This window comes from Oncorhynchus gorbuscha, linkage group LG04 (genome assembly GCF_021184085.1).
Source record: "Oncorhynchus gorbuscha isolate QuinsamMale2020 ecotype Even-year linkage group LG04, OgorEven_v1.0, whole genome shotgun sequence".
Classification (NCBI taxonomy): domain Eukaryota; kingdom Metazoa; phylum Chordata; class Actinopteri; order Salmoniformes; family Salmonidae; genus Oncorhynchus; species Oncorhynchus gorbuscha.
In genome coordinates, this window is record NC_060176.1 from 34535750 (window position 1) to 34551007 (window position 15258).

At 42.4% G+C, this 15258-nt stretch overlaps 1 protein-coding gene across 5 annotated transcripts in view; it reads left to right on the top strand.

Moving 5' to 3' along the window:
• ak8 (adenylate kinase 8) overlaps nt 1–15258 on the top strand; it is a 70071-nt gene that overhangs the window by 35858 nt on the left and 18955 nt on the right. For 4 of the 5 annotated variants that reach the window (XM_046346585.1, XM_046346587.1, XM_046346586.1 and 1 more), the window contains 2 exons: nt 12194–12325; nt 13052–13141. In XM_046346585.1, coding sequence (XP_046202541.1) covers nt 12194–12325; nt 13052–13141 — 222 coding nt within the window. The remainder of the gene's footprint in view (nt 1–12193; nt 12326–13051; nt 13142–15258) is intronic. The other variant, XM_046346588.1, reaches the window with a different exon arrangement.

Here is a 15258-nt window from a genome sequence, read left to right on the forward strand (position 1 = left end):
ACGGTGTAGTAGTGTGGGCTCAATAGCATCTCATTAGTGTGCAATATCTTGAGAATCAGCTGTACATGTGATGGAAGAATGCATGTGCATGCAGAGGGTTGCAATTCCATTGGATAGTTTAACCAAAATATGCCTCAGGACCTAGAATTGCCTTATGTATGTCCCACAAAAAAAGGTTCACTGTTATAAGCTAACTTTTCTGATGAATTTAAGCAAAATTCCCCAGATTCCCAGAAAATTCCCTGAAAAAATGTTGTCAATTTACCGGAAAGTTTCCGACCCTTTTCAACCCTAGTTACTCCATGATTCCACATGTCTATTTCATAGTTTTGATGTCTTCACTATTATTCTAAAATGTAGAAAATAATAAAAAATTAAGAAAAACCCTGGAATGAGTAGGTGTGTCCAAACTTTTGACTGGTACTGTATACCCATTGCTTCCTGAAGAATATAACTTCTAAATGGCTCATGAGGTTTAGTTCAACTGTCGTACCACATCAGAACCCAAAATATAAGCTTGTTTGATTCCAATATTTGTAAACAATGTAATCAAACACTGTATAGCCTCAAAACATATTTAAAACTATAATTTTATGGATGGTCAGTCCTTGAATCCATATCTCTGTCTATGAATCTGAGAGTTGTTACATTTCTGCAGGCCATCCCTCAGCTTTTTACCAAAACTGAGGTAGGGTGCTGCTTTGTTATTGTTTCAATTACGGATTGTAGCTTTAAAACAGCAATATTTTGTTTCCACACCTCCGCCACTCCCACCACCTAAGCCCCATTTTGATCCTGTGTAAGAATTACACGCGTCATCTTTTTTTTAGGTATTTTCTTTTTTTTTTGCCTCTCCATCCTGTGGTATTAGTTACCAACAGTCCTCCCTCATTGCCAGAATCAGCCATGTATGCTGTCTTTCCCCAGATCCTCTCTGATTTAGAAGCAGGCCTGCGTCCTAAATGGCATCATATTCCCTTTGATCAGAGCCCAAGTAGTACACTATAATTTGGGACGCAGTCCAGGTCTATGATTGCAGATAGAGATTTAGAGGAGGCTATGTGTGTTTACTCTCCCGTGCTGTGTTTTCAGCTTGATAAGTAAATGAAAGGTTTCTGTAATGGCACCATTTATAATTAATCAACTTCTTATTTGCTCAAGTTAAACTGAGGGCATAGAAATGTTTCGAAAATGTCTTTGCGATGAACTATTCATATGCTGTCGTTGAAATACCAAATGTGCTAAAACTGTTTCTTTGAATATTGATTATTACGCTAATTAAGATGCGTCCTTTATTATGATCTGACTGGCTCCCTCTGCCTTAGCCATACGAAAATATGATGTTTGCCCTATGTATGCTTGTCTGAAGTCAAATCAAATTGCATTTGTCACATGCACCGAATACAACAGGTGTAACCTTACAGTGAAATGCTTACTTACAAGCCCTTAACCTACAATGCTTTAACAAGTTAAGAAAAAACTAGAAAATAAAAGTAACAAATAATTAAACGGCTCAGTAAAATAACAAGTGGGGCTATATACAGAGGGTACCGGTACAGAGTCAATGTGCGGGGACACCGGTTAGTTGAGGTAATATGTACATGTAAGTAGAGTTAAAGTGACTCTGCATAGATTATAAACAGAGAGTAGCAGCAGCGTAAAAGAGGGGTCTGGGTAACCCTTTGATTCGCTGTTCAGGAGTCTTATGGCTTGGGGGAAGAAGCTGTTAAGAAGCCTTTTGGACCTAGACTTGGCGCTCCGGCTTGCCGTGCGGTAGCAGAGAGAACAATCTATGACTAGGGTGGCTGGAGTCTTTGACAATTTTTAAGTCTTTCCTCTGACACTGCCTGATTATAGAGGTCCTGGATGACAGGAAGCTTGGCCCCAGTGACGTACTGGGCCGTACGCGCTACCCTCTGTAGTGCCTTGCGGTCGGAGGCAGAGCAGTTGCCATACCATGCAGTGATGCAACCAGTCAGGACGCTCTCGATGGTGCAGCTGTAGAACCTTTTGAGGATCTGAGGACCCAAATCCTTTCAGTCTCCTGAGGAGGAATAGGCTTTGTCGTGCCCTCTCCACGACTGTCTTAGTGTGTTTGGACCATGATAGTTTGTTGATGATGTTGACGCCAAGGAACTCGTAGCCTTCAACCTGTTCCACTACTGCCCCGTCAATGAGAATGGGGGCATGCTCGATCCTCTTTTTCTTGTAGTCCACAATCCTCTCCTTTGTCTTGATCACGTTGAGGGAGAGGTTGTTGTCCTGGCACCACACGGCCAGGTCTCTGACCTCCTCCCTATATGCTGTCTCGTCGTTGTGTCATCGGCAAACTTGATGATGTTGTTGGAGTGGTGCCTGGCCATGCAGTCATGAGTGAATAGGGAGTACAGGAGGGGACTGAGCACGCGCCCCTGTGTTGAGGATCAGCGTGGTGGATGTGTTGTTTCCTACCCTTACCACCTAGGGGCGGCCCGTCAGGAAGTCCAGGATACAGTTTGCAGAGGGGTGTTTAGTATCGGGGTCCTTAGCTTATTGATGAGCTTTGAGGGCACTGATGTTGAACGCTGAGCTGTAGTCAATGAATAGCATTCTCATGTAGGTGTTCCTTTTTGTCCAGGTGGGAAAGGGCAGTGTTGAGTGCAATTGAGTGTTGGGGGCGGTATGCAAGTGTTGAGTGCAGTGTTGAGATTGCATCATCTGTTGGGGGCGGTATGCAAATTGTAGTGGGTCTAGGGTTTCTAGGATTTTGGTGTTGTGAGCCATGACCAACCTTTCAAAGCATTTCATGTCTACAGACGTGAGTGCACTATGTAGTATATATATTTTTGCATATTAGAGGCATATTAGAGTGATTAGTTCCAATTAGCTTGTTGTTAATTGCAGTGTGTTAAACGCAAGGCCTATCATATTGACGAACAGTGGTTCGACCCAAATCCCTCTTGAGTGTCACACTTCAAACAAATACTCCCCTGGAACCAGGGGAGGGAGGGAGCGAGCGTTAGACATTTAAGTCATTTACATTTACAGTTAGAGAGAGAGACTCAGAGAGAGAGACTCAATTTATTGATCACCTCCTTTAAAATCAGATTATTCCACTGGCTCGCTCTTTATTACTCCATGGGAGAGAATAGGGCTTTAAACAATCCCCAGCCAGCCTCAATGCACTGGGATACCTCTGCATGTTAACAGCTGGCTTATTATACATGACAGTGCAAGTAAGCTAACAGAGTTATTGTTAAGCACAAGAGATTTAGTTATTTGTATTTTTAATTTTTAATGGTTTAGTGTTATTTTTGCATTGGGGAAATAATATTTTGAGGTAATGTTAGTTTGACTTTGCCAATGTTAGTTAGATTTAGATATATTTGATGTTTATAGTGTAAATAATGTCATACCTTTTTGTATAGAAATGTGAACGAGTGATCCCTCTTTATAAACACTTAACCAACATCATACTTTGGGAATTAGATGTAATTTATAACTATCTTTGCAGATTCGTTCTTTTTCAAATGTTAAGAACTAATTGTTTGTTTTTAACTATTTACGAACATCGCCATGCTGAGATATTTGTAAATATGTATGTACAGTGTGGTCTGAAAGTATTGAAACCCTTTATGAAGATGAGCAATAATGACTTTTTAAAATAAATAATTCAAATACTGAGCTATATTGTATGCTCATATATTGTGGAATTAACTTATTTTAATTTCTCAGAGAAAGAGATTTTGCTTAACAAGTAATGTATTTTTCTCAAAGATAGGGGTCACAAGATTCTTATAAAGTATTTCAAATATGTATTACTTTAGTATTTGGTTCCCATATTCCTAGCATGCAATGATATTGTGACTCTATAAACTTGTTGTATGCATTTGCAGTTTGTTTTGGTTGTGTTTCAGATTATTTTATGCCCAATTGAAATTAATGGTAAATAATGTATTGTTTTTTTTTTTGTTGGGAGTCACTTTTATTTTAAATAAGAATAGAATATGTTTCTGAACATGATCATACCCCCAAGATATGCTGACCTCCCCTGTTATTGGTAATGGTGGGAGGTTAACATGTCTTTTGGGTATTACGTTTGACCCTCTGTAACTTTCTCACTCATTATTATTCACGGTTCATTCAGGATTATCCGTAATCATGGTAGCATCCACATTAATGTAAGTGTTTTAGAACATATTCTGTTCTTATTTATAATAAAAGTGACTCCAAAATGACTCAATACATTATTTACCATAAATCTATATTGGGCACAAAATAATCTGAAACACAACCAAAACAAACTGCAAATGCATCCTACAAGTTTTTAGAGTCAAAAGCTTGATGTAGTCATTACACGCTAGGAATATGGGACCAAATACTAAACTTTTGACGACTTCATTTATTTATAACAATCTTTAGGGGTGTCAATACTTTTGACCCCTACCTTTGTGAAAAAAAGTATTACTTGTTAAACAAAATCTCTTTCTCTGAGCAATTGTATTAGTATAGAATAATATAATTCCCCCTTTTTTTGTTGCATACAATATAGCTCAGTATTTGAATTGTTCATTTTATAGGGTGTTTAATTATGCCTGGACCCCACTGTATTTTATTAGTAGTATTAGTAGTTGTAGCAGATTTTTTATTAGCTGTAGGCCTATTAGTAGTTGTACAACAACAGTTCTTTCTGTTAATGTATGTTTTTGTTATTGACTGTTTTATTGTTATAATTATTATTAGACAGTAGTTTCCATATTCTTGTTACTAAGTATTGTCTGTTCATTTTGGGTTTTATTTGGACACTTGAAAACAAGAGGGTGCATCTCAAGAGATTTCATCCTGCCAATGTTTTAATAAATAAGTGTAAATGAACCCATGTTCTAGCTATGCCTCTATCAAGATAGCCTTTGATAAAGAAAGTTCTTAGCAATACTTTTGCTAAAATAACTGAATAACTAATAATTGAAATTGCAACACACTAGAGACGAACATAATTTAGCTGTAGTTTACAAATTATCAACAGGAAATAACTGATACTTGTTAACCATCCCTTACAACTTTAACACAGTTTCCAAGGTAACATGTGCTTACTAGGCTAAATGTATAACTTAAAAGAAAATACTTATGTGAATCCCCTCATTACAGAATCTACCACAAAGCACCAGGCAAACATTTTCAACATCTAGTTTTCATTTACATTTGGTTGAGTTGTGAACTAATGTGAATTCAACATGAAAGCAGAAAAATATATATTTACCATGTCATTGGGTTTAGGTTAAATGTTGGGTGAAAAAACAATGAAATTCCCAAACGTGAAGGACTTCTTTCAAATCCAATCAGTTTTACACATTGATTCAATGCCATCACCCTTTCCCACCTGGGCAAAAGTAACACCTATGTGAGAATGCTATTCATTGACTACAGCTCAGCGTTCAACACCAAAGTGCCCTCAAAGCTCATCAACAAGCTATGGACCCAGGGACTAAACACCTCCCTCTGCAACTGGATCCTGGACTTCCTGACAGACCGCCCCCAGATGGTAAGGGTAGGAAACAACACATCCGACATGCTGATTCTCAACACAGGGGCCCCTCAGACTTTCTGCATGCTCAGACCCCTCCTGTACTCCCTGTTCACTCTGCATGGCCAGGCACGACTCCAACACCATCATTTAAGTTTGCCGATGACACAACAGTGGTAGGCCTGATCACTGACAACGACGAGGCAGCGCATAGGGAGGAGGTCAGAGACCTCTCTGTGTGGTGCCAGGACGACCCTCTCCATCAATGTGATCAAGACCAAGGAGATGAATGTGGACTACAGGAAAAAGAGGTTTGAGCATGCCCCCATTCTCATCGACGGGAATGCAGTGGAGCAGGTTGAGAGCTTCAAGTTCCTTGGTGTCCACATCACCAACAAACGATCATGGTCCAAGCACACTAAGACAGTCGTGAAAAGGGCTCGACAAAACCTATTCCCCCTCAGGAGACTGAAAATATTTGGCATGGGTCCTCAGATCCTCAAAAGGTTTTACAGCTGCTCCATCAACCTGACTGGTTGCATCACTGCCTGGTATGGCAACTGCTCGGCATCCGACCGCAAGGCACTACAGAGAGTAGTGTGAACTGCCTATTACATCACTGGGGCCAAGCTTCTTGCCATCCAGGACCTCTATACCAGGCAGTGTCAGAGGAAGGCCCTAAAAATGGTCAAAGACTCCAGCCACCCTAGTCATAGACTGTTCTCTCTGCTACATCACGGCAAGCGGTACTGGAGCGCCAAGTCTAGGTCCAAAGGGCTTCTAAACAGCTTCTACCCCCAAGCCATAAGACTCCTGAACATCTAGTCAAATGGCTACCCAGACTATTCGCATTGCCCCCCCCCCCCTTTACATCACTGATACTCTCTATTGACATCTATGCATAGTCATTTTAATAACTCTACCTACATGAACATACAGTGCCTTGCGAAAGTATTTGCCCCCCTTGTACTTTGCGACCTTTTGCCACATTTCAGGCTTCAAACATAAAGATATAAAACTGTATTTTTTTGTGAAGAATCAACAAGTGGGACACAATCATGAAGTGGAACGACATTTATTGGATATTTCAAACTTTTTTAACAAATCAAAAACTGAAAAATTGGGCGTGCAAAATTATTCAGCCCGCTTAAGTTAATACTTTGTAGCGCCACCTTTTGCTGCGATTACAGCTGTAAGTCGCTTGGGGTATGTCTCTATCAGTTTTGCACATCGAGAGACTGACATTTTTTCCCATTCCTCCTTGCAAAACAGCTCGAGCTCAGTGAGGTTGGATGGAGAGCATTTGAACAGCAGTTTTCAGTTCTTTCCACAGATTCTCGATTGGATTCAGGTCTGGACTTTGACTTGGCCATTCTAACACCTGGATATGTTTATTTTTGAACCATTCCATTGTAGATTTTGCTTTATGTTTTGGATCATTGTCTTGTTGGAAGACAAATCTCTGTCCCAGTCTCAGGTCTTTTTCAGACTCCATCAGACTCCATCAGAATGGTCCTGTATTTGGCTCCATCCATATTCCCACCAATTTTAACCATCTTCCCTGTCCCTGCTGAAAAGCAGGCCCAAACCATGATGCTGCCACCACCATGTTTGACAGTGGGGATGAGGTGTTCAGGATGATGAGCTTTGTTGCTTTTACGCCAAACATAACGTTTTGCATTGTTGCCAAAAAGTTACATTTTGGTTTCATCTGACCAGAGCACCTTCTTTCACATGTTTGGTGTGTCTCCCAGGTGGCTTGTGGCACACTTTAAACGACACTTTTTATGGATATCTTTAAGAAATGGCTTTCTTCTTGCCACTCTTCCATAAAGGCCATATTTGTGCAATATATGACTGATTGTTGTCCTATGGACAGAGTCTCCCACCTCAGCTGTAGATCTCTGCAGTTCATCCAGAGTGATCATGGGCCTCTTGGCTGCATCTCTGATCAGTCTTCTCCTTGTATGAGCTGAAAGTTTAGAGGGACGGCCAGGTCTTGGTAGATTTGCAGTGGTATGATACTCCTTCCATTGCAATATTATCGCTTGCACAGTGCTCCTTGGGATGTTTAAAGCTTGGGAAATCTTTTTGTATCCAAATCCGGCTTTAAACTTCTTCACGACAGTATCTCGGACCTGCCTGGTGTGTTCCTTGTTCTTCATGATGCTCTCTGCGCTTTTAACGGACCTCTGAGACTATCACAGTGCAGGTGCATTTATACGGAGACTTGATTACACACAGGTGGATTGTATTTATCATCATTAGTCATTTGGGTCAATATTGGATCATTCAGAGATCCTCACTGAACTTCTGGAGAGAGTTTGCTGCACTAAAAGTAAAGGGGCTGAATAATTTTGCACGCCCAAGTTTTCAGTTTTTGATTTGTTAAAAAAAGTTTGAAATATCCAATAAATGTCGTTCCACTTCATGATTGTGTCCCACTTGTTGTTGATTCTTCACAAAAAATACAGTTTTATATCTTTATGTTTGAATCCTGAAATGTGGCAAAAGGTCGCAAAGTTCAAGGGGGCCAAATACTTTCGCAAGGCACTGTACTACCTCAACTAACCAGAGCCCCCACACATTGACTATATATTGGTACCCCCCCCCCCCTGTATATAGTCTCGCTATTGTTGTTTTACTGCTGCTCTTTAATTATATCTCTTCTTCTTATCCATATTTTTTTTAAACTGCATTGTTGGTTAGGGGCTCGTAAGTAAGCATTTCACTGTAAGGACTACTTCACCTGTTGTATTCGGCGCATGTGACAAAACATTTGATTTAGATTTTTTTTTTTATTGGTTAAAATGACGTGGAAACAACGGTGATTCAACAAGTTTTTGCCCAGTGGGTAGGATTCAGTTATCATTCTTAAAGACGTCCTCCAGATATTTTTTTAAAGTACACAGTGGGGAGGACAAGTATTTGATACACTGCCAATATTGCAGGTTTCCCACTTACAAAGCATGTAGAGGTCTGTAATTTTTTTCATAGGTACACTTCAACGCTGAGAGACAGAATCTAAAACAAACATCCAGAAAATCACATTGTATGATTAAGTAATTAATTTGCATTCTATTGCATGACATAAGTATTTGATACATCAGAAAAGCAGAACCTAATATTTGGTACAGAAACCTTTGTTTGCAATTACAGAGATCATACGTTTCCTGTAGTTCTTAACCAGGTTTGCACACACTGCAGCAGGGATTTTGGCCCAGTCCTCCATACAGACCTTCTCCAGATCCGTCAGGTTTCGGGGCTGTCGCTGGGTAATACAGATTTTTAGCTCCCTCCAAAGATTTTCTATTGGGTTCAGGTCTGGAGACTGGCTAGACCAGTCCAGGTCCTTGAGATGCTTCTTACGGAGCCACTCCTTAGTTGCCCTGGCTGTGTGTTTCGGGCCGTTGTCATGCTGGAAGACCCAGCCACGACTCATCTTCAATGCTCTTACTGAGGGAAGGAGGTTGTTGGAAAAGGTCTCGCAATACAGGGCCCCATCCATCCTCCCCTCAATAAGGTGCAGTCGTCCTGTCCCCTTTGCAGAAAAGTATCCCCAAAGAATGATGTTTCCACCTCCATGCTTCATGGTTGGGATGGTGTGTTGGGGGTTGCACTCATCCTTCTTCCCCCTTCCAAACACGGCGAGTGGAGTTTAGACCAAAAAAATATATTTTTGTCTCATCAGACCACATGACCTTCTCCCATTCCGCCTCTGGATCATCCAGATGGTCATTGGCAAACTTTAGACGGGCCTGGACATGCGCTGGCTTGAGCAGGGGGACCTTGGGTGCGCTGCGGGATTTTAATCCATGATGGCGTAGTGTGTTACTAATGGTTTTCTTTGAGACTGTGGTCCCAGCTCTCTTCAGGTCACAGGGCTCCGGGCAGCCGAGCGGAAATGGAGGAAAACTCTCCTCCCTATGGACCTGGCATCCTTTCACTCCCTCCTCTCTACATTTTCCTCCTCTGTCTCTGCTGCTAAAGCCACTTTCTACCACTCTAAATTCAAAGCATCTGCCTCTAACCCTAGGAAGCTCTTTGCCACCTTCTCCTCCCTCCTGAATCCTCCTCCCCCTCCCCCTCCTCCCTCTCTGCAGATGACTTCGTCAACCATTTTGAAAAGAAGGTCGACGACATCCAATCCTCGTTTGCTAAGTCAAACGACACCGCTGGTTCTGCTCACACTGCCCTACCCTGTGCTCTGACCTCTTTCTCCCCTCTCTCTCCAGATGAAATCTCGCGTCTTGTGACGGCCGGCCGCCCAACAACCTGCCCGCTTGACCCTATCCCCTCCTCTCTTCTCCAAACCATTTCCGGAGACCTTCTCCCTTACCTCACCTCGCTCATCAACTCATCCCTGACCGCTGGCTACGTCCCTTCCGTCTTCAAGAGAGCGAGAGTTGCACTCCTTCTGAAAAAAACTACACTCGATCCCTCCGATGTCAACAACTACAGACCAGTATCCCTTCTTTCTTTTCTCTCCAAAACTCTTGAACGTGCCGTCCTTGGCCAGCTCTCCCGCTACCTCTCTCAGAATGACCTTCTTGATGCAAATCAGTCAGGTTTCAAGACTAGTCATTCAACTGAGACTGCTCTTCTCTGTATCACGGAGGCGCTCCGCACTGCTAAAGCTAACTCTCTCTCCTCTGCTCTCATCCTTCTAGACCTATCGGCTGCCTTCGATACTGTGAACCATCAGATCCTCCTCTCCACCCTCTCCGAGTTGGGCATCTCCGGCGCGGCCCACGCTTGGATTGCGTCCTACCTGACAGGTCGCTTCTACCAGGTGGCGTGGCGAGAATCTGTCTCCTCACCACGCGCTCTCACCACTGGTGTCCCCCAGGGCTCTGTTCTAGGCCCTCTCCTATTCTCGCTATACACCAAGTCACTTGGCTCTGTCATAACCTCACATGGTCTCTCCTATCATTGCTATGCAGACGACACACAATTAATCTTCTCCTTTCCCCTTCTGATGACCAGGTGGCGAATCGCATCTCTGCATGTCTGGCAGACATATCAGTGTGGATGACGGATCACCACCTCAAGCTGAACCTCGGCAAGACGGAGCTGCTCTTCCTCCCGGGGAAGGACTGCCCGTTCCATGATCTCGCCATCACGGTTGACAACTCCATTGTGTCCTCCTCCCCAGAGCGCTAAGAACCTTGGCGTGATCCTGGACAACACCCTGTCGTTCTCAACTAACATCAAGGCGGTGGCCCGTTCCTGTAGGTTCATGCTCTACAACATCCGCAGAGTACGACCCTGCCTCACACAGGAAGCGGCGCAGGTCCTAATCCAGGCACTTGTCATCTCCCGTCTGGATTACTGCAACTCTCTGTTGGCTGGGCTCCCTGCCTGTGCCATTAAACCCCTACAACTCATCCAGAACGCCGCAGCCCATCTGGTGTTCAACCTTCCCAAGTTCTCTCATGTCACCCCGCTCCTCCGCTCTCTCCACTGGCTTCCAGTTGAAGCTCGCATCCGCTACAAGACCATGGTGCTTGCCTACGGAGCTGTGAGGGGAACGGCACCTCAGTACCTCCAGGCTCTGATCAGGCCCTACACCCAAACAAGGACACTGCGTTCATCCACCTCTGGCCTGCTCGCCTCCCTACCACTGAGGAAGTACAGTTCCCGCTCAGCCCAGTCAAAACTGTTCGCTGCTCTGGCCCCCCAATGGTGGAACAAACTCCCTCACGACGCCAGGACAGTGGAGTCAATCACCACCTTCCGGAGACACCTGAAACCCCACCTCTTTAAGGAATACCTAGGATAGGATAAAGTAATCCTTCTCACCCCCCCCCCCCCCTTAAAAGATTTAGATGCACTATTGTAAAGTGGCTGTTCCACTGGACGTCATAAGGTGAATGCACCAATTTGTAAGTCGCTCTGGATAAGAGCGTCTGCTAAATGACTTAAATGTAATGTAAATGTATTTACCAGGTCATGCCGTGTAGTTCTGGGCTGATCCCTCACCTTTCTCATGATCATTGATGCCCCACGAGGTGAGATCTTGCATGGAGCCCCAGACCGAGGGGGATTGACCGTCATCTTGAACTTCTTCCATTTTCTAATAATTGCTCCAACAGTTGTTGCCTTCTCACCAAGCTGCTTGCCTATTGTCCTGTAGCCCATCCCAGCCTTGTGCAGGGCTACAATTGTATCCCTGATGTCCTTACACAGCTCTCTGGTCTTGGCCATTGTGGAGAGGTTGGAGTCTGTTTGATTGAGTGTGTGGACAGGTGTCTTTTATACAGGTAACGAGTGGAGAACGGAAGGGCTTCTTAAAGAAAAACTAACAGGTCTGTGAGAGCCAGAATTCTTACTGGTTAGTAGGTGATCAAATACTTATGTCATGCAATAAAATTATAATTATTTACTTAAAAATCATACAATGTGATTTTCTTTATTTTTGTTTTAGATTCCGTCTCTCACAGTTGAAGTGTACCTATGATAAAAATTACAGACCTCTACATGCTTTGTAAGTAGGAAACACAGCCGATTTGGCAGATTATCAAATACTTGTTCTCCCCACTGTATATAGTGCAAAGTACACACACTGAAGGTGTGCTATAATGACATACCTGAACCACCTCTTGAGTTCATGTAAATCATGTGTTAAAATAGGTGAAAAGGAGAACTGGATTGCCACTTTAATGCTGTGGTTGTTGTCTCCTCCCACAGTTCTGAAGTACATTCTCTCGCGGCACTGTTCTGTGGCCCCTCACACCCCCAGGGTACTCCTATTTGGGCCCCCTGGCTCAGGCAAGAGTTTGCAGGCGAAACTTATCTCTCAGAAATACAACATTGTCAATCGTAAGTTTTCACACAGAACAGTCCTTCACTGTCCCTCTCAATGTGTTCCCCATATTATTGCCTTTACCTGGCTCTATAAAATAGTAATTGATTGAATTTGTACTATGATTATGGCGTTAAATTCAAAATTGGCTTTAGAAGTACTTATGATACAACTTTTTAATGTTATTTTGACAAAGTATATTTTGCCATGTTCTCTAGAGTAGCCACATAAACTGACAGAATGTGGTTATATTAAGTGCAGTTTTCCTCACTCCCAGTTTGCAAACCAGAGAAATGATTTAATACGGTAGATTTATGCCTGAAGTGCTGGAGAATAGAGCCAAAATTAAAATTGTAGCTTCACTGTCCAAATATATATGGAGAGGACAGTATGTACAGTATATGATATATATTTGTTTAGACACAAACATGATTAAAATGTTCTGTTTTGACATAGAGTCTTATGTCACTGCCATTTTTTTGCACAGACTTTCATTTTCCATCCTCCATCTCTCCTTGTTTACTGTGTATGGTTGCATCCCAAATGCAAGCTATTCCTATTTAGTGCACTACTTTTGACCAAGACCGCTCTAGGGAATAGGGTGCGGTTTGGGACGCAGCCTACAGGAGCTGTCATTTTTCCTATTCTGTTTATTCCCTGTCTGAAAGGTTACATTGTGTATTCTGTTTATTTCAACATGAATGTCTCCCCTTTCTTGTCCCGACTCTCCGCTTCCCTTGTAGTTTGCTGCGGTGAGCTTCTGGAGGCGGTTTCTGCAGACGCGACCAATATGGGAGAACTCATTAAACCTTACTTGGAATCTGGACAACAAGGTACACAGCTAGTCATACAAGAGGGTGCACTCATACTCACATGCTCACACACACCTTTGTGGCCATACAATTTACCTGGTTCCTCCTTCAATTAGTTGCTTTTAGCATCAGAGCCTGCATGTAAACAGTGTTACAGGGGGGAGTAAAAATGGAGACCCTGTATCCCTGCCCATGCAATAGTAATGAACAGCTCTGGAATGGCTAGAGTCATTTGCCCAAAATAATTAGATTAGCTCGGTTAGCTCGGGCTACTCATCATCAGACAATTCTCCGATGTGAATAATAACTAAGGAGACATTCTCTAGTACTACATTTCCAAATAGTTCAAATCAGGTTTTGATCTCGGTTGTGTGTCTCATCTTGATTGGAAAAAGATACATATTTCAGTCAGTTTTGATTTATTTAATTGTTTTGCTACTTTGGAATAACATCTTGTGGAAAATAATATTAGACATGATATAAGGCGGTTGCCATTTAGCTGGAGCTACTGCTCCACTCTAGAGGGTGTATGTAGCTGCCAAAGCGTGCCAATCACTGCAGTGCCCAGGGCTTGTGTCTGGGCCACTTGCCTTGAGCAACATTTTATTAATTGAATTAACATCCCCCGGGGAGTGGGCTCCATGCAGATGTGTCGAGATTGTGCCGCCAATGCATACTGAGTTCAAGCCTAATGAAGGCCTTGACTCGCACACTTATTCCTCACACGCGCACACACACACATTTGCACATACACATGCATAGGCTACACAAACCTACACACACACAGGCTTAATCTGGGTCTGGTGGGAAAATTACCCATAGAGTCCATTTGCAACTATTTACGACCAGAAGAACCACTGCTGGCCACAGTGGGAACCAACTCACATTCTTATTGTTACCAATGTACATATTGGAGTGGAGAATATGCATGAAATATGTTAATTGTTGTGTTCAACTTCTTGTATTTTGTTGTACTGGGCTTTATGTTATCCAGTGAGAGAAGGCGGCTTTTGCTATTTGAAGACATCTCTTTCTCCCTAACCCTCCCTACATCACTCTCCCTCTCTGTGACAGTGAGAATTGCAGGGAAAGGAGCTTGCTTAAGTAATTTACATTGATTAATAGACTCACTGGGGTATAATTAGGGTATGGAGAGATTGTGGCTAGTGTAAGCAATACAGTGCTTTAGGGATTTGGAGAGCCACATTAAGGAAATAGAAAATATGAAATGGTGTTACGGAGGAGTGGATGGAAAGGAGGGAGTGGAAACGAAGGGAGAAGAAGAAACCTTTTCAGGCTGCCTGATGTTTGAAGACGTTTCTGCAGGAGGGAGAAGCTCAGATTGTTTGTTGTGGAAATTGGACATTTCAATCCATCAACTTACATTTTTCCCAGGCTTCTTCATGGTCCCCTTGGGTTTTGCTCTTATTTTTTCTCAAATAATATAATTATATTTGTATTACCTACCCCCCTTTTCATTTTCTGCTATTTTCTCTCTACCTTTCACACATACTTTACTTCTCCCACCTCCACCCACTGTTTTTCTTCTCTTGTTAAAAGCAACTTATTCACCTTACTTTTGGAATGCCATCATCAACATAAATAAATAATAATTAAACTTATGCTGCCTGTCATGCTGCAGCTAGCTGATTTCAGAGTGAAAGGTGTGTGGAGTGTCTTCAAGAAATGTAAACATGAATTTGTCTGATTCCAACTTAATTATTTTGTTGCCGGATACATTCCTCCTTGGTTCATTCCTCCTTGATTTAGAAGAAAATGCATGTAGTGATAAAATCCTGTCTCTGAAGATATAGCCTACACTTAATAGGCATGTTTATTTTTGGAAACAAGACAGATTTCTGGCTCAAGGTGCAATAAGTGTGGTGGAAAAAACAAGACCAAATAGAAAGTATAGAGGGGGATCAATTATACCAGACAAGTTAACATAAAGGTTGATATCCATTTTCTTGGGGGGGAGGGGGATTTGCATCACAAGCCTTGTCAGAAAGGAAGAGCACATGTATAAGAATCCTCTGGACCCAATCTGCCGATATGATCATAAAGCCAGGAATTAGACTAATCAATTAAATGTTATATTTCTAAATGAAAAGATTATTAAAGAGTAGGCTATAGTGTTT